The 22,032-nt window shown below is 41.5% G+C and overlaps 1 protein-coding gene across 5 annotated transcripts in view; it reads right to left on the reverse strand.

The window, feature by feature from the left end:
• SCN11A (sodium voltage-gated channel alpha subunit 11) overlaps positions 1-14,513 on the reverse strand; it is an 87,925-nt gene extending 73,412 nt beyond the window's left edge. Inside the window, exons 1-4 of one of the 5 annotated variants that reach the window (XM_072726495.1) lie at positions 14,388-14,513; positions 6,912-7,185; positions 3,641-3,759; positions 2,270-2,371 (exon numbers count right to left, since the gene is read on the reverse strand). In XM_072726495.1, coding sequence (XP_072582596.1) covers positions 2,270-2,371; positions 3,641-3,759; positions 6,912-7,184 — 494 coding nt within the window. In that variant the 5' untranslated portion in view covers position 7,185; positions 14,388-14,513. Of the gene's footprint in view, positions 1-2,269; positions 2,372-3,640; positions 3,760-6,911; positions 7,223-13,482; positions 13,650-14,387 lie in introns of those variants that run through there. The other 4 variants (XM_072726497.1, XM_072726498.1, XM_072726496.1 and 1 more) reach the window with 4 other exon arrangements.
• Between the last annotated feature and the right edge of the window lie 7,519 nt (positions 14,514-22,032).

Genomic DNA, 22,032 nt, shown 5'->3' on the forward strand with positions numbered 1-22,032 from the left:
AAAAAAAGAAAGAAATAGTAAAAGGACAAGATATCTAAATGATACTATCAAGCACCTTAACTTAACTGACCATTTACAGAATATCATACCAAACAACTGCAGAACCTGTGTTCTTTCAAGTGCATGTGAAACATTCCCCATGGTAGAACCATAAAATAAATTTCTCCTAATTTTAAAAGATTGAGATCTTACAGAGTATATTCTCTACAACTGAATTAAATTAGAAATCATTGACAACAAGACAACTAGAAAAATATAAAATATTTGGAAACTAAAAAACACACTTCTAAATAACACATGGGACAAACAAGAAATCACAAGAAGTAAGGAATATGTTTAACCAACAGGGAGCAAAAACACAACCTATCAACATCTGTGGTATGAAGCTTTAGCAACGCATGGTGGAAATTTATAGCTTTATATAATTGCACAAGAAAAGAAGAAAAATCTAAAACAACTATTTAAGTTTCTACCTTAAGAACCTAGAAATAGAAGAGCAAATTAAACTCAAAGTAAATTGAAGGATGAAATTAATAAAGACTTTGAAACCTTTACATATTGCTGGCAGGAATGTAATAAAGTGCAGTCACTTTGGAAAAGTTTGGCAATTTCTTACAAAACTCACTCAAATTCACCAGGATAAAAGCAAAAGTGATACACAGGCAAAGATGGAAACACACAATTCACAAACTAAAACAAAAAAGCCCAACTCATCCAGAAATTAAGGAAATGTAAATATTTTTAACTCTATAAATTACAAAGTTATTCATATGCTTAGCAAATGACACAGCAATTCCACTCCTAGGTATTTATCCAAGGGAAAGCAAACATATATCCACAAAAAAGACTTTTATACAGAAATTTTCATAACAACTTTATTCATAATATCAAAAATTAGAAACAGGTGATGGGAAAACAAATTGTGGTATACTCATACAAAGGAATACAACTCAACAACAAAAAAGGGAAAAACAAGAGCATGGATGTATCTCAAAACATGCTAAGAGGAAAAAGCCAGACATAAAAGTATTGTATCATACCTACTATATGAGTCCTTTATATGAAATCCTAGAAAAGGCAAGACTAGCCTAGAGTGACAGAAAGCAAATCAATATTTGAGAGTGGGACTTGCCCACTCTAATGCCAAGAGGCATTGGGAAACTTTTAGGGTGTCTGGAATGTTCTGAAATGTTGACTTTGGTGGTTTCTAACACATAGTTAAATATGTGATCAAAATAAAAGATCTCTTATTACTCTGCCAATTAATTATTCAATATATTTCTAAAGGACTAAAGCAGTAAATATGTTAAGCTAGAAACTCTAGGACAACATATAAGAGAATGCTTATCAAAATATGGAACTTTCTAAATTGAAAAATAAAATTGTATGTCTGAATAGCCAACTAAAAATTACAGAAAGTTAATATTTTCATTATACAAAGAAGGGACTCCTGGGTGGCTCAGCGGTTGAGCGTCTGCCTTCGGCTCAGGGTGTGATCCCAGAGTTCTGGGATAGAGTCCCACATCAGGCTCCCTGCATGGAGCCTGCTTCTCCCTCTGCCTATGTCTCTGCCTCTCTCATGAATAAGTAAATTTTTAAAAAAATTATTATACAAAGAACTCACTCAAATTCACCAGGATAAAAGCAAAAATGATACATGGGCAAAGATGGAAACACACAATTCACAAACTAAAACAAAAAAGCCCAACTCATCCAGAAATTAAGGAAATGTAAATATTTTTAACTCTATAAATTAATAACTTTTCCAAACTTTTTGGAAAATATTTTGTCACCATATATTTTTCAAGTATTAAAATGTACCTTTTAATCCAGTAAATCCATTTCTAAGACTCTATCCTAAGAAAATAGTAATTTTTAAAAAATACCTATGCAAAGATGTTGCCTGTTGCAATATTTATAGCAGTAAAATACTAGAATGGTTAAGTAAATTATGGTTTACTTACCTAATAAAATATTATATAAGCTAAAAGTAGATTCTTAAGAAGCCTATGTAAACCCAAAGAAAACCTTCTAAAAGCTAGACATAAAATGTGTATGTGTGCTCTTTATTATTTTAAAAGGTCTTTAAAAACAGTTGTAAAGACTATGTATACACAACTAAAATGGACTCTGCCAGCAATTGTGTTGGGGAATTGGGACTATGGATGAGTCTGTCTTTCTCTACATATTTGAACTCTGATGTAATCATAAGTCTTTTAGGAGTAGTTGTAAAAACCTTGGGATAGATGAGTGCAGGACAAACACTTACTCAGCATTGTCGGTATCTGTATTATTTTTGTCCTTCCCATGAGCGGTGGCCATGAACACGCAGTTGATGATGACGGTGCAGATGATGAACATGCTGAACAATGTGATCGCTGTCCGTTAAGGCTGGTACGCTACAGGGCGGCACATGTCATCAGTCATAGTGAAGGCTGTGGGCATACCTCCAGGTCTCCTTTTCTGTAGGTGCACCTGTCTGCTAACTGTGAGTGTTGGCAAAGAACAAATCATAGCTGTGCCCTCCCCTGAAGAACAGTCCTCAGCTGAATAGCAGCCTCCTCACATGGAGGGCTACAACCCTCTTCCTCATGTCTGACTGCCTGAGACTTAGAAAAAGTTGCCCCCTTGGTTCTGGGTTGGGAGTAGGGGTAGCTCTGTGACATAATTAGTGCTCCAGAGTTCCCAGTGGGCTCGAGCTGACATAGGATTAGCTGAGACACTGCCCTTACTAGCCTCTTCTTTCTGCTCCATCCTGCTTCCCTCTTTCCTTCTTCAGAGAGCATTCTTCAACTAAATCATTTAAATAAGAATCCCCATCTCAGGCTCTCCTAAGGAATCCGAACTGAATAGTTATTCCTCCCATGCACCCAGTACTTCAATATGTCTAGCAGTCTATGTCTTCCTCACCTTCCCCAGTCTAAAAATGCCCAGTGTCTCCACTACCTGCTGGACACATCAGGAATGCTCCTTGTCTTTATTCTTTAAGACTGAGGTTGCAAATTCAAAGTCTTAAGAGTTTGAGGAGTCATTTAAATGGGTGAAATGGGCATATGCTGGGACAAAGGGAGGTTGAGATGTGTTGAAGCAGAGCTTGCATGGCCCCTCTAAAAGAGGCGGTGTCCTCACTACATTGACGTTTGCCAGGTAGGAATGCAAATCTAGTCTTGATAGAGGTTCCACCTTCAAAAAATGCTGGAAATCTAGACTTTTAACATTATACAGTGTTTCCATAAAGTTTTAAACACTGTATAGGTCCAACACAACACATTTAGCAGCTAAATACAGAGCACAGATTAAGTCTGCAACCTTTGTTTGGGTCTCAACTCAAGTGTTCCTTTCTCCAAGAAGTCATCCTGGATGTCTCCAAAGCACAACTACCATTCCCAAACTGCCCACTTCACTAAAGAAATCACCTGCCTTTTGGGCCAATCTCCTTCTAAGGCCACAGGATCCTAGAGCAGGGCCAAGTCTTATTCACACACAGCACTACCATAGCTCCTGCCATGCAGCAGTAGGCATTCAACAAGTATTTGTTCCAAGAATGAGCTAACTTCCACTCAACAAGTATGCGAACAATCTAGGGCTTTTGCGCTTTCCACATGACATGGACTTAGGAAAAGATGCAATGAAAAGATATGAATGGACTGAGATTTTGATGGCTAAACTTCGGATTGGATTGAAAGGCCCAAGAATGAACAAGGCACGCTTGGCACTGAAGCGGTAGATTGTTCTCTTTTTATTCAACACCATAAATGTCTGCAAAAACAAACAAACACAACAAGAATTACATTCAGTGACAAAACAATATTTATGAGTTCATTTAAAGAAAATTCAGAAGAACCACAGATTGAGGTGTGGCTTAGTTTTTTATGATAATGACAGTTTATAATCAAGTGCTGTCATTCTGAAGCCCAAGGTACTTTTTAGCCAGCCTACACTTTGACTCTGGACATCATCAGATCTACCATGTGGCCTGGGTCTTACTCAGAGTCCCAAGATAGGTACTGGGCTGTGGACTGTTCACCCAGTGGGATACTTTGGAGGTCCAGAAAAATGTAACATCCAGGCCCAGCAAATAAGCAAGAATAGAGACTAGTAACTGGGGCAAACAAAATCCTTCATAATATACTCCATGGTGTGTATTTATGAAGTAGACTAGAAGGGAACTTGAAGAGATGGAAGTAGTATTGAACATTGACATTCAGCAAATTATTTTAAATTATTTTGATTACAAATGAAAACTTCCTAAAAAATCATAGCATAGTCAGGGACTTAGAGAGTTCACATTGTTGTTCACATTGTATCTATCTCAATTCTACATGAGATAGTCTAACAATAAGTTCTAACCTTGAGGATCATCAACATAAAAGTCATCAAGTTTCCCAGACTTGATCTCCCATTCTCCTCACAGACATACAGGCAAGTATGCCTGTGGTTCCCAACTGGTAGGAGAGGCCCTAAAAAAGACATCTGGAAATGCATGTGAGTATTTTTGATTGTCACAATTTTGATTGCCTGTCACAAGGCCCTACTGATTAGATAGGTTTAGTGATTAGATAGCCAAACATAGGACAGACCTGCTAAATGTTACACTGCCCCATCCAAAATGCCCACTGGGCTCCGTTGAAGAATACCATACCTATGCTCATTTCTTCCTAGTATGTCTCCCTGGGCTTTGGGAATGAAACAGCCCCTGGACAACAATCCATCATCCACAGGCTTTTAACATCAACTCCCAGATCTCCTTCCTTCCATTCAACTGTAATCTGGCTATCCCTTTACATGTCCCTAAGGCTATTAATTACAAAAGCCTTCACAGAATGAGGGTCTTTCCTGTTTCCCCATGTCTCTGCTCCTTTAAGATTTGCAAAAGTACTACTTGACATGTAATCCAGTATGTTCTTATACAGAAAAGATAGGCCTTGTCATCCAGGCCCAATACAGCAGGATGAATGCTGCCTTGGCTGGGGTACGAGAACTTCAGCCACTGCCAGCCATCAACCATCCTTTGTTGAGTTGCTGGAACTTACTTGTCTGCTGGCCATCTGGCTGCAGGAAAAAATGGAGTAGGATATTTTCTGTTGCCTCTATAACAAAAGGAAATGGGCCACAGAGTTCTTTGAAAGCTATGAGCTCAGGAGCCAGAGACCCATTTTAGGGATTCCAGGCACTTCCTTTGGATATAAAGACAATTTTAGAGCAGCGAGCAAACTTCTCCTTTAGGTGGGTCACCCTAGATTAATAGGTGGCATGATATGGCTCTGCCTCTGTACCCCTTGATGTTTTATTAATGCTATCTCTGACTGCTTTAAATATTTCAACTAATGGTGTATTTAACTATACTCACCAGGGTTTTAATTATTAAAATGAGAGGCACCAACTCCTTTTGTCTGCTGAGATATCTCTACCCTGTTTTTTGTAGCTCTTCAAAATGGAAATTTCTGAAGATAGGAAGTGGCCTTAGATGACAGAAAGAGCCCTTGGGCATGAGTACCAACTCCATCCCTTATTAGTTGTTTGGCCTGGCATAATCCACCTCCCCATCTAGTCTTTGGATTCCTTATCTGCGAGGTGGAGAGCTAACTACCACATATACTTCACATGACTACTGCGAGTACCAGGCACATGGAAGTCATTGGTGTGCAGAACTCTAAAATCATATCTTCTGACATAAAAGGAGAGCCCAAGATGAGAAGAGATGATTCTAGAACAGAACCTATCTTCCCAGGACTATCTGCACCACAACAAGCTGCTGCCTGCTCTAGCCTTGAGGCAGAAGACCTCCAGCAGTTAACTCACACTTAACAACTCTGCCTCCAGGAAGGCCCTGGGATTCTGGGGCATAAGGTGAAGAAGAAATATTGGAGTGTTTTTGTTCCTTCATCTCTCATCCCCTTTCTTGAATTTCCCCCTCACATCTCTCTTTCCTCTATACACACAGGTCCCATTTGGTCTGGTAATTCTAGGTCTGTCCCAGGTGCAAGGACATACCAGGCAACATTTCTCTGGAGAGATCAATTTCATATAGTTGCCAGCAGAAAATGGTCTCAGTATCTCATATTTCTAGGACTTCTCCCCAAACTTCCTTCTTCTCTGAACTCAGACAGGTGAGGTTGGTTTTCTATTCTCTGGAGTATCACACAGTGAGATGATGATGGCAAGGTCTTCTGAGCTTCTCTTGAAAGGGGAGGACTGTCCTCACTGCCCCAGTCTTTCAAATAGCCATCAGAGGAGCCCTTTTAAGGAACTTTTACTAGAATTTCCCTGTAAGAACTACATTCAGGTTTAACACCAAGCCTATCACATATTGGCATGGGATTTACATAAAATCTCCATATGCCCAGTTGATTACCATATTCTTAGCTTCATTTATTGAATTTCAATTATGTATCATGTTGGCGTATGGCTCAGGCCTCCAAAAATCTCATTTAATAGCCCAACAAGCCTATAGTTAGTTGAGAGGTTTTCCAAGGAAAACTCTTATAAAACTCTTTTAAAGTGCTTCCATATCATGTCCATGTTATAGGAAGCAGGCATTTTACAGATCAGAAAAATGAGGATTGGTGAAGTGACTTATCCAAAGTCAAAAAGCCAGTCACTTAAAGGCCTACACCCAATTTTTCGGAATATTGGTCCAGTCCTCTTTCTTGACACCATTTGTTTTCTGTTTCCCTTTTAACCTTCCTGCTGCTCCTAGTCCTCCTCTTTTTTTTTTTTTGCCAAGACATACATTACAGAGAGAAAATGAGGACTGAAAGAGGTTTTTAGTACTATGAAGGCAATGACAAGTGGTGATAGCAAAGGAGAAGAACAGACATCTCTACAAACCCCCAGATCCGTGTTTGGAAATTCTTGTAATAGTCATTGTAACTGCATGGCTAGAACACCCCAGGCCCCCCTTCAACTACCTTATGATTTCTGTAGAATGGGTCCAAGTCTTCCAGGGGCCTTGCTATCAGCTCATGGGGAATATCACCATAGAGCTTGGGCAACTTCCTGGAGACCTTTAAGTCAAGCTGAGGCCGAGGCTGGGGTTCTGCTGTTGTCTTGTCTTTGCACCTCTTTTTCTCCTTTTGGATGGCAATCCTCTTCTCAATTGTAGCCAGAGTATCAGAAGTGAAGGGACGGAAATTCCGTTCATCTGGAAAGATCACTGGGTAGCATCTGTCATCCATTGTCATCCTCAAGACAGAGATAAACAACAGATCCTCAGAGAGCCCTGGAAGGCAAAAATCACACAGCCTGCCCTGGAATCCCACTCTCCAAGGATAATGTCATGAGAGGCTATAAGAATTAAGTGAAGTGAGGTGGCTTGGGAGCTCATTGGCTGTGGAGCAGTTCCAATGGACCTGTGGAGCAGGATACAGTAGGATTTTGGGCATTGGGAAGACCAAAGCAGGCCATCATTTCTGGAGGACCTGGGCGTAAGTGGTAGTAAGTTCAGAACAATGGGCAGAAAAAGCCCAGTCTCTAAAACTGAGACCCAAGCATTGACCAAGACAGTAAGACTGAACCCATCTAACTACTGAAATGGAGCCTGCAGATGGTGGGCAAATGGCTGCAGTGTGAACAGAAGCAGAAAGAATAGGGTATTGAGTGGGACATAACTATGGGTTGCAAAATCAAAACCATAAGTGCATGCATCTTCTCACTGTTTGGTCAGCAAATATCTTAAAAGGTGATGGAATGGAAACAAAAAGGCCATAAACATAGGCACAAACTCTTACACTAACACCCATGATTCTATGCCAACTCTTTTACTTCTGAGATCCCTCACTTCTGGTAGAAGTGAGACCCCAAGAAAGCAGAAAGGTTTTGCCAAAGCTAACAGGGTCACTCTGCTGCAGGATAATAGCTGTACTGGCCCCTATCCCTGACAGCCCTTTCTATAAGGACTTTTTTCTATAGCCTCAAGTCTAAAAGTAGGTTCTGAGAAAATGCAGTAATGCTCAGGTTAAATGCCCTTACTCCCCATGCCAATGCCAAGCATCTTCTTCCTTTCCTATTTACCTGAATGCCAATCTAATATAGATTTCCAAGGCACTCCAGAGAATTACAATGGGTAATCCAACATAGCACTGGTTTATTCATTCAGCAACCAGTGTCTGCTCGGTGTCTGTTTGGAACAGTGCTAGGCACTAACAGAGAAGAAACACTGGTCCCTCCTCCTGGTCCTACAAGTTATGCTGCCCTGAGGTAGTAGTGGAGAAGACAAATAAAAGATAGTATATTACAACAAAAGTAAGACAGATGCTAATATAGGGATAAGTAGATGGTGCTATGTCTGCGCATGGGATGGGTGTCTAACCGGTCTTTGGGAATCAAGGATGATCTGCCAATGCTTTAATGTCTCAGTTAAGACCTGAAGGGGATGTAAGACATAGATTAAAAAAAAAAAAAAGGAGGACATTAGAATGTGTAGAAGAAACAAACAGCATGTACGGGAACCCATCGGTGAAAAAGAACATGGTGTCCATCTGCCAGGGATGGAAATTTTGTGGGATGGAAAGGCCAGATAAGGCTCCAGTCAGCATTGAGTGAGCATGTGGGGCCCTATAATCCTTAGTAAATGTCATGGATTTCATCCTGAGGGTAATGGAGAATTGCTAAAGAGTGAGTTGTTGTTGTTGTTGTTACAGAGGAGTAACACTATCAGGTTTTAAAATATATATATCCCTCTTATTGATGAGAATGGATAGGACTTAGGATGAGGGGCTGATGGAAGTGAGGAGTTGGACCTACAGAGATTGTTGCAGCAATCACAACCACTGAGGATGACCTAATGGAGTGGTGGATCTGATAGTCACTTAAGAAATAACCTTGACAAGTGATTTATGGGGAAGGAGAGATTTGAGGGACAAGAAGGAGCTGAGGTTCCTGGTGTGGGCAGCTGGGTCAACATGGTGCTGCTCACTCAGAGAGCATTGTGTTTAGGGGCCATGATCAAGGCAACATATGTGTCTTTAAACACACTAAGGGTAATGTGATGCCCATAATGTGAATCATATGTCAACTGAAATGAAATAGGGAACCTAGATTCACTGCATTCTGTTCCATGCATTCAGGGTCAAGCTCTTTATGGATGTGCCTGGATGATTGAGTTGGCCACGCTACTTAAATTACTCTCTCTCTCTTCCCACTCACCCAGCCACTTCTCTTCCCCTCCATTCCACTTCCCTCTCTCTCATAAATATATATGATTAAATTGGTATAAATTAAGTGGGAATATAATTATACTCTACTATATTTGGTTCTAGAACTCATGAAAGACATGTGAGACAGGGATGAAGTTCTCTGCAGTCAACAGCATATGGATATTAGTTGATCCTAGAAAATAGATGAGCCTAGAAAGACCCTGGATGGCAAAAACTAGACCTGATGCTAAGGTACAGCAAGGAATCCAGTGCAGGACTGCTATTATAATAATAAGGAGACTCTTAAGGAAGAAACTGGACTCTCTGCCCCTATTGTTCTGACCCTGGGGATATTTTGCTCAGTCTCTAGAAAAAAGAGACTTGATGGAAATAAGTAACACAAAATAATGTGCCCAGAAACTGTGCACATTAAAATTTGTTATAGATGCTGAAATAAGAACCACGTGTTAAAGTTTACACTGAAAACTATAAAAATTGACCCAGGAATAAGAGGACTTAATTATCAACCCAAATAAATCTGACAAAATAAAATCACATGAAGTAAAATTTTCTTAATAACTGAAAAAAACTGACAAAAGAATCAAATATTTTTAATAAAAGCAGACTCAAGAAGATTGGACTGTAAGAATACAGGCTGTGCATGCAAAATGAATTAAATTAATAAAAATCAATATGGTATAATTGGTAAAATTTGAAATGATTCAAATCTTCATTATGAAATTTATACACCAAATACTTAATTCTGAAAATTTTCCTGTACAGAAAATATATCGCATTATATGGAAAATTGGTTGAAGAATTAAACTGGCTATAGTGCAATTCTTTCCCAAGCTTCACTAATAATCAAGTGTGATGGCCAATTTTTCAGACTCTGAATGATTCTTTACAAAAAAAAAAGTATTTGAATATATGCTTCCAAACAATGAAAAGAGAATGCAAAAATGGAATCCAAAAAAATCCAAAACATAAGTGTACCTAATCCAAGAGTCCAATAAAAAAAAATTCCAGGGTAACTGCACTACAATCAGCTTAAAAAGCAATTGATCCAACTAGAATTAGAAGTCAGACAGCCTAAGAAAAACCTTTCGAAGGGAGAAGAAATGTGTGGGAAATATCAGAAAGGGAGACAGAACATAAAGACTCCTAACTCTGGGAAACGAACTAGGGGTGGGGAAGGGGAGGAGGGCGGGGAGTGGGGTGAATGGGTGACAGGCACTGAGGGGGGCACTTGACGGGATGACCACTGGGTGTTATTCTGTATGTTGGTAAATTGAACACCAATAAAAAATAAATTTATTATAAAAAAAAACCTTTCGAGATTGAAGTAAATTCTCTGTAACAAATAACATGATTAAACAACTGATTTCTTAATAGGTAAAAAAGAAAGGCATTGAAACAATAGCTCTTTGGAAGTCAGGTTTTACATATGATGCCAACTAAATGGCTTGAGCAGCTGATAGAAATAAAAAAGAAAGTCCAAAAAAAAATAAAATAAATAAAAATTAAAAATTAAAAAAAAAAGAAAGTCCGGAGGTGCCTGGGTGACTCAGTAGTTAGTTAATGCATCTGCCTTTGGCTCAGGTCATGGTCCCAGGGTCCTAGGATCCAGTCTGGCTCCTGCTCAGCAGGGAGTCTGCTTCTTCATCTCCCTCTGCCCCTCTCCATGCTTTCTCATGTTCATGTGCACTCTATCTCTCTCAAATAAATAAAATCTTAAAAAAAAAAAAAAAGTCCACTTGACCTTGACATTTAGGACATTCTTCTTCATGCAGTCAGAGTTCATCCCCTTCTCTATGGGTCCAAATGTAGTACTTGGTTTTAGAGACTAGAAGCTACAAAATCATTGCATCATAAAACTTGTGTACCAGTTTTTAATTTTAACAATCATCCTATATATAAAGCAGAATTTATTACAATTACAGAATAGAATTCAAAAGATATAAATGTTATAAGATGTTTTTGCATGCTAGAGTTGGAAAGCAAAGATGAAGGGAGGCTCTGAGCCACCAATTTCCTCATCTTAAACACCTGGAGAATCAAGATATTCTATCAAAGGCCGACAGATCAAGCAATCGACTGTAAGTCTAACCCTTAAAATTATGCAGGTAACCAAGCACAATACCAAATGAAAAATCTACTAAGTAGCAGAAAGTGGAGGAATCAGGAGGACAGCAGAAAGATTACTGTCGCACTAAATTCCTCATCTTGCACAGGGACAATTCGATAACTGCTACTTAACCTTGACAAATCAAGAAATAGAAGCATAATAGAATCAATGAGAGTTAACTAGACAATGGTCAGCACACTAAAAAACTAAAAGGGTTAAAAGTGGAAGTGAGGATACAGGCAGAGGTGGGGACATTTTATTTTTCATGTGATACCCTCCGCAGCATTTCTTCCTTCTCAGTTATTTGAATTATGTGCATATAAGTGTTACTTTTGCAGATTTGCAAAAGGACCATAAAAATCTTTACAGGGCTCCAAATATCCTCGGATTTAACCTAGAGAGTCAAAATATCGGTTACAGTGACAGGTTCTAAATCTGAGTCATAAAGAAAGGAAGCATAATCTCAATTTGCAGTCCCAACCAAGAGGCCTGCACAATATAGATCATGATTTCACGTGGGAAACCGCAGTGACAGGAAGGCCCATGCAGAGGCTCTGAGGTGAGAGACCTCCCTGAGGTGAGGCGCTAGATTGCAAGGGAGGTGGGAGTTACCCATCAGAAGCTCCGCTTCTGTTCCTCTGAGGACTGGCCCCCAGCAGGCTCACAGGCTCACACTCCCCCTGAATAGCCAGAAGACAAGCACTCATCCTGGAAAGAGGGCTGAGGCGTCACCTCCCTAAGCAGAGACTCTAAATTCCTCAAGAATTCACTTGCAGTGAAGATTAGGTAGCTCCAGGCTTTACTTCCAATCTTCAGCCCTGATAGAGCTCCAATTGCTCACTCATTCATGCACTGGGTGCTGGAAATACAAAATGATTTAAAACTCTATCCCAGCCCTCGAGGCTCTTACAATGGCGTGGGGAATTAGGTGAGTCAAAGATGAAGGACAAAACCATACAGTGAGTGTGACTGCACTAGGGGGAACTTTAGGAGCCCAGAAAACAATGTGGTAATGAAGAATCACGTGGACCCCTCAGTGGGATCCCCTGAACTCTGGCTTCTGGTTGGGTTTGGCCAATGGGAGGCCCCAGCAAGAGATCCAGAGGATGGTGAAGAGTGAAGTCAGGGTCTTCCTCTCCACCTCTCTCCCCAGTGGCAGCCATGCCCCACAGCTGCTGCCAGGTGACCCATCCACAGGGCTCTCTCTGGTTCTACAACACCCTCCTCCCCTGACCCTTTCAGATGTGGGTGCCATTACACCCACATTCTCACCACACCTGAAAACTGTACACTCACGGTATCCTGTTACTGAACTCTGCTTGCATTTAAAAAGTGTTCCTTTAATAAAATATCCTCAAAATGCCCAGTTTGAATGTACCATCTGTTTCCTGCCAGAACCCTGGCTGATAGAATCATCCATTAAATAAAATTGAGAAAACAAGAAGAGGAAATGATCACCCACAAATCAAAGCCACCCAGCACATGCAAGTATTAACATTTTGATATATTTCATTTCAGCAATCTTTGGGTCCATATATGTACATAGCTGGCATTGTCATGCATACACAACTTTACATTATGAACTTTCCAATTAATGTGATATTACAAACATTTTTACAATGATAGGTATCATTTAATGGCATCTACCTTGTTCCAGGCAAAAACTTAAGTGTGTTAACATTACATTATCTCATTTAATTCTAAGAACAATCTCATGAGATAAATATTATCCTTGGGGATTTCTGAAAGGAAATATTCATCTGCAATGAAGCTGAATTATTTTTGGCTTTCTCTTAGGAGGCAGAGGTTTTAAACGTATACCTTCTTAGAACAGTGTTTCTCTCTAGTTTTCTCTGTCAGTAAGAAGCCAAACCAGACAATCTGATCCTCACGCTTTACCTTAACCAGTAGGGGAAGTCACTGGGCAAGTCGCCAGAGGTTTGCAACAACACACTCAAAACATTTCAATGTGGATCTGGTCCACAAAACTTGAAACACCACACTGACGCTAATAAGAGCTATAAACTATGGGTTAAGCACAGGGCCAAATGTTTTAAATAGATTATCTCTCATAATCTCTCCTAACTTCCCAGGAAATCTACATTCTACAGAAGAAAACATGAGGATTTAGAGAAATTGAGATACTTGTCTATAATCACATAAGGAAGTGCTAGACAATCTCAATCCCAAGTAATCACCACCATGCAATCCACCTACCTGCCTAGTTCTTCATACTCCAAGCTAAGACATCTCAAGAAGGTGAGAGAAGAGAGTCAGGAGGTGAGCCACACTGATTCCAGCTGGACTGGGCGGGGCCTCTGATACCCTCACTGTGTGACGTGTTTCCCAAGACATCAGCCTCACTGCCACCTCCTCATTCACCTGTCAATCCCACAGGCATTCCACCTCCCCCACCATGATACCCTCCCATCCACCCAACACAGAAGCCCAGTGGTAATGTGCCCTATAAGATGCCCCTTTGTCCATTTCGGTGGTCTAAACGGCAATATCTTAGCTTTGTTGACACAGAAGCCATGTCCATTAATACGGGTTACAAAAAAATAATACCTCATAAGAAAATTAGAAAACAAATGAACATGAACAGACTTTAACACAATAGATCCCAATCCAAAATCAATCCCAGATTGATTAGCTTGTCAGCTCTTCAGAAAAAAAAATTTAAGTGTACATTAATTTCTGATTAAGTTAATTGGCCATAGGGAACTCAGAAACTATTTGGAGGATTTGCACCATAGTTTCAGAATATAGGATTTGAGCATATCTTTTCTAGAAAGCCCCATTCAAACAAAGTCCAGTGTTGTGAGTACCTAGCAAGCCAGGCAGCCATCTCCCGTTCCCATGGCCCCAGGTCTTCACAGAGCACTTGAAAGGAGAACCACTCCCATGAACTCCATCATTGGAGCCATGTATCTTGTACCTGGTCCTTGACTCCAATTTGAGTAGGACATGACTACGAAAGGCCTATACTGCATCCTGATGGTAAAAAAAAAAAAGAAAACAAAACAAAACAATACAAAACAAAAACAGAGCAAGTTCCATAACGACAGGTCTAGCCTTGAAAGCACAGAAGAATAGGGCTGCCACCAGCCCAGAGGACTTACCTGCCTTCGTAAGGTGGCTCCAAACAGCAACCCCAGTGGCACCTCTCAACGCTCTCCACAGAACAAGTCCCTCAGAGTCAGAGCTCCTGCTCCTGGCAGTTGGAGGCCTTCTGGGAGGGGCGGCTCGGAAGCTGGGTGGAGAGCGTGAGGAAGGCAAATGGGAACACGGCCAAAGTGATTTTAAAGAATCGTGTAGGAAACCCTGTAACTGGAGACGTGACTGAGATGGTACTTACATTTATACTTTGGAAGCATCTGCCTTTAATCAGTGCTTAATCTAACTCTGCAGAAAGCATCATTAATAAAGAAACAGGTTGTTTTTTTCTTTGGCTCATCCAAGTGGGTGAGAGAACAGCGAAGAGTCTATCTGAAAAGCCATGCTGGGCTTCTGTAAGCAGCTGAGCAGCTTAGCCTGTAGGCCACCTAACTAGGCACTCTAGGGTTTCACCCCCCAAGACCCCAAGGCCCACAATGTGAAATTGTTCATAAGGTACCCAGTCAGCTGCTCCTTCTTTCTTTTCTCTTGTGCCATCAACACTGGGGGTTCTGACCCAACTGGAGGTTCAAGCATGTATGAAAATACATGCTTGTCTATGTGGCTGTCATAAGGGACACCAAGAAAATCCCTTGGCCACCAAAGCAATTCCACAATGGATTTGTCATCAAACCCCAAATTCCTCCAAGTTAGCTTTTGTTTCGTTAATTCTTGGAGACAACTTAGATCTCTTTGGGAAGTGTCACAAGATAAGCTATTTTCAGTTGTTGTCACCTTCCAGAGGCTAACTGACAGCCAACAGGGATAAACAATGCAAGATGGGTGTTTACATGGAGGCAGGAGATAGGAAGTAGGTGTTTATAGGAGTATTGGATTAGAATTACAAGCAGATTTTGGTCCTGCCAGAAGTGGCACTGAACACTAGTCAAAAGAACTGGGCATAAATCCCAGCTCTACCACTAAAGCTGCATGATATTGGATGAAGCACTCAATTTCTCTGAGCCTTAATTTTCTTTGCATAAAATGGGATAATTCTTTCAAACTTCCTCAGTCTTAAGAAGCAAATGTGGTAATAGCTATAAAAACACTCTGCAAACACTGGATATAAGTATCTTCATTTTCAAGAAGGAAAAGGCCTGGTTGCTTTTTTCCCCCAACTGACTCAACACCTAGATCCCACGCAGAGAAAATGAAATCACAGACATAGGATTAGTACCAGGCTTGGCACAATGTATAGGCCCCGACTTTTTTTAAGCAGTGATCAGAAATTCTAAATCCCTGTCTGATTTCAGTATGATTCTCAGAATAAGAGAAGACCAAAGAATAGGAGAAGTACCTAGAGTTAATAAATAAGTATTTTTTATATAGATAAAAACGTGTGTATCCGAAGAGGTAAAGGAAGCCTCCAAATCCATTATCTTAAAAGGTCCTAGCCTTTTTAAATATAAACTCTTTGCAAATATTATTTTCCTAAGCCATTAAGTCATTTTCTGACTTCCCACTCTGAAGTTTCAGAGAGCATCCTGGCTTCATCTTCAAGGTAAATACAAATGATTCCAAACATAAGGACTTTCAAAGAGTTATACACCATCACAGGCCACCCAAGCAGTATGGCGTTTGCATTCAGGACTTTTACCAGACTCATCTCTCCAGTGGAGAACTTGGGGAAGGAAATTTACATTTGAAAGCTGGAACAGAATCTCTTTGTTGAGTAATAATAAGAGGATAATAAGAGGATGCTAACATCAGCAAAGGGTCAGGATGCCCCTACATTTGCATTCCTGGAGCCATTACATGTTGTCACCTAACTCTTGGGTGCTAGCAAGCAGCAAGACCCTGCCAGTCTGTCTTGTCATCTGATAAACTGACCAGCATCAACATCAGTGCCCAAGTCAGGATTATCAGCTTTAGCACCAGCCACATGTCTATCTATTTATCTTGCAAACATGACATTGAACCTCCACTATTGCAGAACATCTGGAAATACCAAAATAAGACCTAAGTCCTTAAGGAGCATGAAGTCTGCTGCATGAGAAAGAAAGATGTACAAAGAACAATAGCAAGAAAGAGGGCATCAAGGAGCTGCAAGCAAGATGCAAACAGAGGTCTTCACAGAAGGGAGTAAGGAGCAACTCATTTTGGGAAGGCTTCCAAGAGGAGATAGGATTTGAGGTGAGGCTGAGATGATGAATGAGAACTCAATATGCAGAGCAAGTAGGAATGGGCTTTCCAGGAAAAGCCTGAGCAAGGACACACAGGCCCAGAAGGACAGGACATGTGTAGAGAATCTCAAGTGGTTCCATGAGGATGGAGTAGTGACAAGGAAAGGGGACAAAAGAAGAGGAGAATTTGCATGGCCTTGCATACCACTCGAACACCACTAAGGAGTTTGAACTTGAACTTGTATTGAGTCACAGGTATGGCACTGGCACAGTCTTAAGCTGCTGATAATGTATAACCACTAACTCTTCTGTTTCCCTGATAGGCACCACCACTGGTATCTCACTGACAATAAGACATCCATGCAAATAAACAATGTTCATGGATAATGCTGAGGGTGTGACATATATCACAGCAGGTACGGCAGCCAGAGTGAATGGAACATTTGTGGGAAAACTTGGAGAGAGCAAACCAACCAAGGGGAGCCAACTGGCTCTGATTGATTTAGCTGAAATCAGAGGTGGTCTAAGGAAACATAGCAGTGGAAGCAAAAGCAGCTGCTTTATTCAGAAACCTCCTAAAAGCTGGTTCCTGTGTATTTTGCCCTCTCCAATGCCACAGGGTCAGCCAACAGCTTCCACATACATGTAGAGACTGAGCAAAGGTTTCAATGTCCAGTTCCCAAGATCTCCTGCAACACAAGAGTAAAGACTGCTCCATCCTCTAACTTCCACAGTTCATTCCTGGCACTTGAATTTAGCATTTAGTACACTGTGCTTCCACTTTCTGATATGTATGCTGATATGATGTGTTCTTCTGACATGTAATATTGAGGAGTCTTTTAGTTGCAAGTAACAAAATCCTAGTATATAGTATAAGCAGAAAAGACACTTTATTGGCAAGGATCACAGGTGTCACATAGAATCCAAGGGAAGAAATGCTGTGGACCCTCACAGAATAGAACCAAAAACTGAAGAATGATTCCTGCAGGAAACTCAAGAAACTCTGCCTCTCTTTGTCTCCTGTTTCTGTTGCTATTCCCCAGCCTCTATGCTCCCTTTTTCTATTCTATACTAGCTTTCTGTGGTCCAAGTTGACCTGACAGAAAATGACCATTCTCAACCACTGTGTTTAAATGCAGAGCCCTTTCATTCTGGGATCCGAATCCCTGGGAAGCACCTGAATGATCTCATTTGGCCCCAGGACCTGACTCTGAACCAATCAACAGAGATCAGGAAGATGGAGGTAGGGCAGCTCCCACTGCCAACCTGAGGATGAATCCAGGAGGAGCAGCTCCAAGAGAACGCCCAAATGGGAACAGCACCAACATCACAATGTTTTAAGTATTAAATGAGGCAACGTGTATGAACTTCTCTTTGTAAAGTCTTAAATGTTGTACAAAGATAAAATTTTATGATTCTTTGGGAACCAAAAGACCTGGCCTTGAATCCTACCGTGTTGTGCCACCTAAAAGCCATGTGATCTCTTTTTAAAATTTCTCTAAATCTTGGTTTCTTCATCCAGAAATGGCACTGATAACAGCTACTATCCACAGCATTCATGAGACTTAAATGATCAGGAGATACCACTTTGTGAACTGTAAAGTGCAAGCTAAAATAAAGTGAGTGTGGTAAGAGTCAGTGTTCACATATGTGATCGCCCACTAGCAACAGTGTCCTTACCACCCCACCCTCACAGATGCAAATATACACACAATGCAAATTCTTTGTACCTACCACAGCCCCTATCACATTTAAGCAGCAGCAAGTAGTAGCTACAGTGGATTGCTTATTTGTGTAGGAGGGAGAGAGAAATAGGTGGAGGAAGGCAGGGAGGGAGGGAGAGAACAAGGCAGGCAGACAGGCATGCCGCCAGCCTGAGGCTGGGATAGGTGGCCAAGTCTATATGGAAGCCCAGTGAAGGGACTGGCTGGAAGTCAAAAAGGATATAATTAACTTAAGAATCACAATAAACTTGTACCCACACTTAATAGGTTTCAAATATTTTCTCAATTTACCCTGGCTTTATCCTTCTCCGTTTGCCCTTATTGAGGAGGCAGGGAATGGAAAAAGGCAAGGAAAATTCTTAAAGAGACAGCACTCCTACACCTATAAACAAGAGGAGCTGGTGGCCTGCAAGACATCAGACCTCTGCAGCCACTCCTCAGAGAACACATAGCGGAGGGGAGTTGAGCTGTAGGGACAGGGAGAAATACATCTGACCTATGAAGCTGCCTTGACTGACCTCCCTCCCCACCACCCCTCCTGGCTGCTCCCCCTCCTCAACTCTCCTCTCCAGCAGCCCTTAAACCCTTAGAGGCTGAAGGTGGTCTCAGGGCTGCAGATGAGTGTCCCTTGAAGAATTCAGGCAGGTTTGCCTCATGATGCCCTAGTTTGTTTTGTCATTTCAGCTTTTTCTGTGCTTTTTCCTGACTGGGCAGAAAATGGATGTTGGTATTTCTGGAGCAAATTTAAAGCCATCTGGAAATGAATTCACAATGTGCACAGAAGAGAAACAAGGTCTTCTGAGGTTCAAGTTCAGAAACAGAATGACTGGGTGTCGCAGGAGGAGTTGGAAGACCCTCCTGGCCTCAGGTTAAGTGCTTCACACCAAAACCTCAACTTGATGATACTCAGTTCTCTTTAAAATCCTGAGCATAGTAGCTCCCCTGGCTATCTCCATAAAAGGTGGCCCAACCAAAACCTCTGGGAGTACTGGAGCCTGTGGCCATCAGTGGCCATCTAAAGAATGTATCCTTTTATCTGTAACACAGATGTTAGCTGTCTGTCCTTCTTCTGTCTCCTGGACCCCTACTGCTGTGCCTTGCTTCTGGCCCTGGGGGAATCTTTCTTGGCCTTCCCCAGCCCCATTGGGCTTTCTATTCTTTTTATTCCCTTCAGTTTCTTTTTTTTTTTTAATTTTTTAAAATTTATTTATGATAGTCACAGAGAGAGAGAGAGAGAGAGAGAGAGAGAGAGAGGCAGACACAGGCAGAGGGAGAAGCAGGCTCCATGCACCGGGAGCCCGACGTGGGATTCGATCCCGGGTCTCCAGGATCGCGCCCTGGGCCAAAGGCAGGCGCCAAACCGCTGTGCCACCCGGGGTTCCCTCCCTTCAGTTTCCTACCATCTTTCCTCTCAAGAATGAGGCAAATTTCTTTCCATGCCTTGAGCATAACAGTTTGAAAGATGCTCCCCATTTTTTTATATGCATGCCCTTGGGTCTCATCTGCCATCTCAAGCAATTTATCTGAGTTTTTCTTTCAAATAAATAATATGTTCTCTGCAAAAGAAATTTTAGTAAAGAATATGTCTCCACCTGATGGGATTGCCATAATTTGGAATTAGAGGTAATACTGTCTTATTTTGTTTGCTGTCAATTTTACATTTAATTTTAGAAATTAAAATGGATAAAAGAAATCTTAATTAATTTTTGAGGCCTTATTTGAGACAGGTTAGTCTTAAAAGACACCATGAAGTGAGTATGTATATATAGATTCCCAGATGACTAGAAAGTCAAACCACTGGGGTCCTTCTGAAGTTTTTCCCCTTCTGTTCCTCTCCACTTTCTAGAATTATCTATGTCCTGACCAGTCCAACCTGTCAGCATCTTTGCCCCTTAAGGTCAGTAAGACCACTCCCCCACATGAATTTCTTTCTCAGAAGGGGTCAGGTCAATGAGCAGTAGGTGCACCCTGACCATGGGGCCTTCAATGTACTCCTAGAGCCCTGGGACCTTGCTCAAGAGAAAGAGCCTGTATGGGTCTCTCTTTGCCCCTCTGAAGGCCCAAGCTCTCCTACCTCTACATCCTTTGGCATATGTTCCAGCATCAGGGAGCCCAACACACCTCAATGTGAGGACAGAGCTGCTACCAGGGTCCCTGTGGAGGACTGAGGGTCTCATAGCCTCAGTAATTCAAAGCCATAGTCCCTGTTGCCCTAATTCTATTACTATCACCCCAGGCCCAAATCCAGAACACAAGTGTCTGATGAAGATCCCTGAAAGCCCAGGTATGCATTCACACTCATTCATACATATACACAGAGAAAGAGGGAGAGAACCCAGCAGAACAGAGATGTGAAAGTAAGTAAGATGCAGAAAACCTAAGGTTTCATTGGGACCACTACTTGATTTCTTCTGTAAGGTTGGGCTTTGCACACCCCAAACACCATGAGGCTAAGAAAGGAAGGCTCACAGACCAGGTGATCCCAAGGGGAGACAAACCAGCAAGCAGGCAGACAAATGGCCACCCTGAGTGGCACTGGCCTGGCTGAGGCTTACCTCCCTGACCTTACTTACCTACTCTTGTGTCATTTAGAGGCTCATGCCCAAATCCATACCGGTGCTCCTGCTGGGCCCCTGCATGGACTGCCCTCTCCCCTACCTGCTCCCTGAATCCATGCCAACATTCAGAACTTAGCTGAAGCTCTCTTCTCTAGGGAGCTTTTCTCATAGCGAGGTTTTACTTTGGTGACATTGATTGTCCCCCACTTCCTCCTCAGACCATTTCATGTTGGATGAACTTCATCAACCCAGTTAGGTTTAAGGCTGCTCCAGGGCAAAATTTGTGTCCTCTTTCCTTGCATCAATCAGCACCCAGCCTGGAGTTCATGTTCATAAATTAACATTCAAGTCCCCTATTAAATGAAATGAAGGAAGCTAGATGAGAGATGGCTCAGCTGCTTCCAGAAAGACACTTGCGCTTCAGAGCTCGAGGAAAACAGGAGGAGGGCGGGAGAGAGGGAGAGAGAGGGAGGGAAAGGCTCACTAAAAGCTTATGGAATACACAGAAGAGCTGAGCACCAGAACAAAGACTCATTTAAAAGGGCAAAGGAAACACTAGATGGCTGTTAATGGTGAACTGAATATGATAAATTATTGCTTAAATCACTTGGTTTCACTCCTTGTTGTTATGCACAGTTAATTGGAGAGAACAAAATGCTGAGGCTGGCTGTACCGGTTGGGAGATGGCAGCAGTCTCCGGCTTGTAGCTTCTCCAGGACCACAAAGCCATCATGCAGGGATGACAAACATGGAGCCAATCTCACTCCCTAGCCCCCTGCAGTCACCGATCCCATTACCCACACTCTGGTCCCCTGCAGGCTTTAGCTTTTTGCAGCAAAGTGTCCTAATGGAGAGTGAATCAGAGGGATGATCTGAGTGGCAGGATGTCACCTTATGATCCCCCAAGCTCTGAACACCAAACTTGCCCCCTCAGGGCCCCAGTCAGATGTCTCTCACCCCAAAGAAAGCCAGGTAGCCTCAATTACAGGTTTAATCTCTATTCAAAAACTTGGATTTTGACAGTTTTTTCTTATGTTTCTAATATATATATATATATATATATATATATATATATATATATATAGTTCCTACTAAATTATAAAGCACTTAGTGGAGAAAAGGGTTAAGGAAATCCAGAAATGAGTAGGACATAGCTTCTGCCTTTACTCAGTTGAGAGAACAGACATTGAACTCATTGTGGGCTCC

The sequence above is a fragment of the Vulpes vulpes genome, chromosome 11 (assembly GCF_048418805.1).
Source record: "Vulpes vulpes isolate BD-2025 chromosome 11, VulVul3, whole genome shotgun sequence".
NCBI lineage: Eukaryota > Metazoa > Chordata > Mammalia > Carnivora > Canidae > Vulpes > Vulpes vulpes.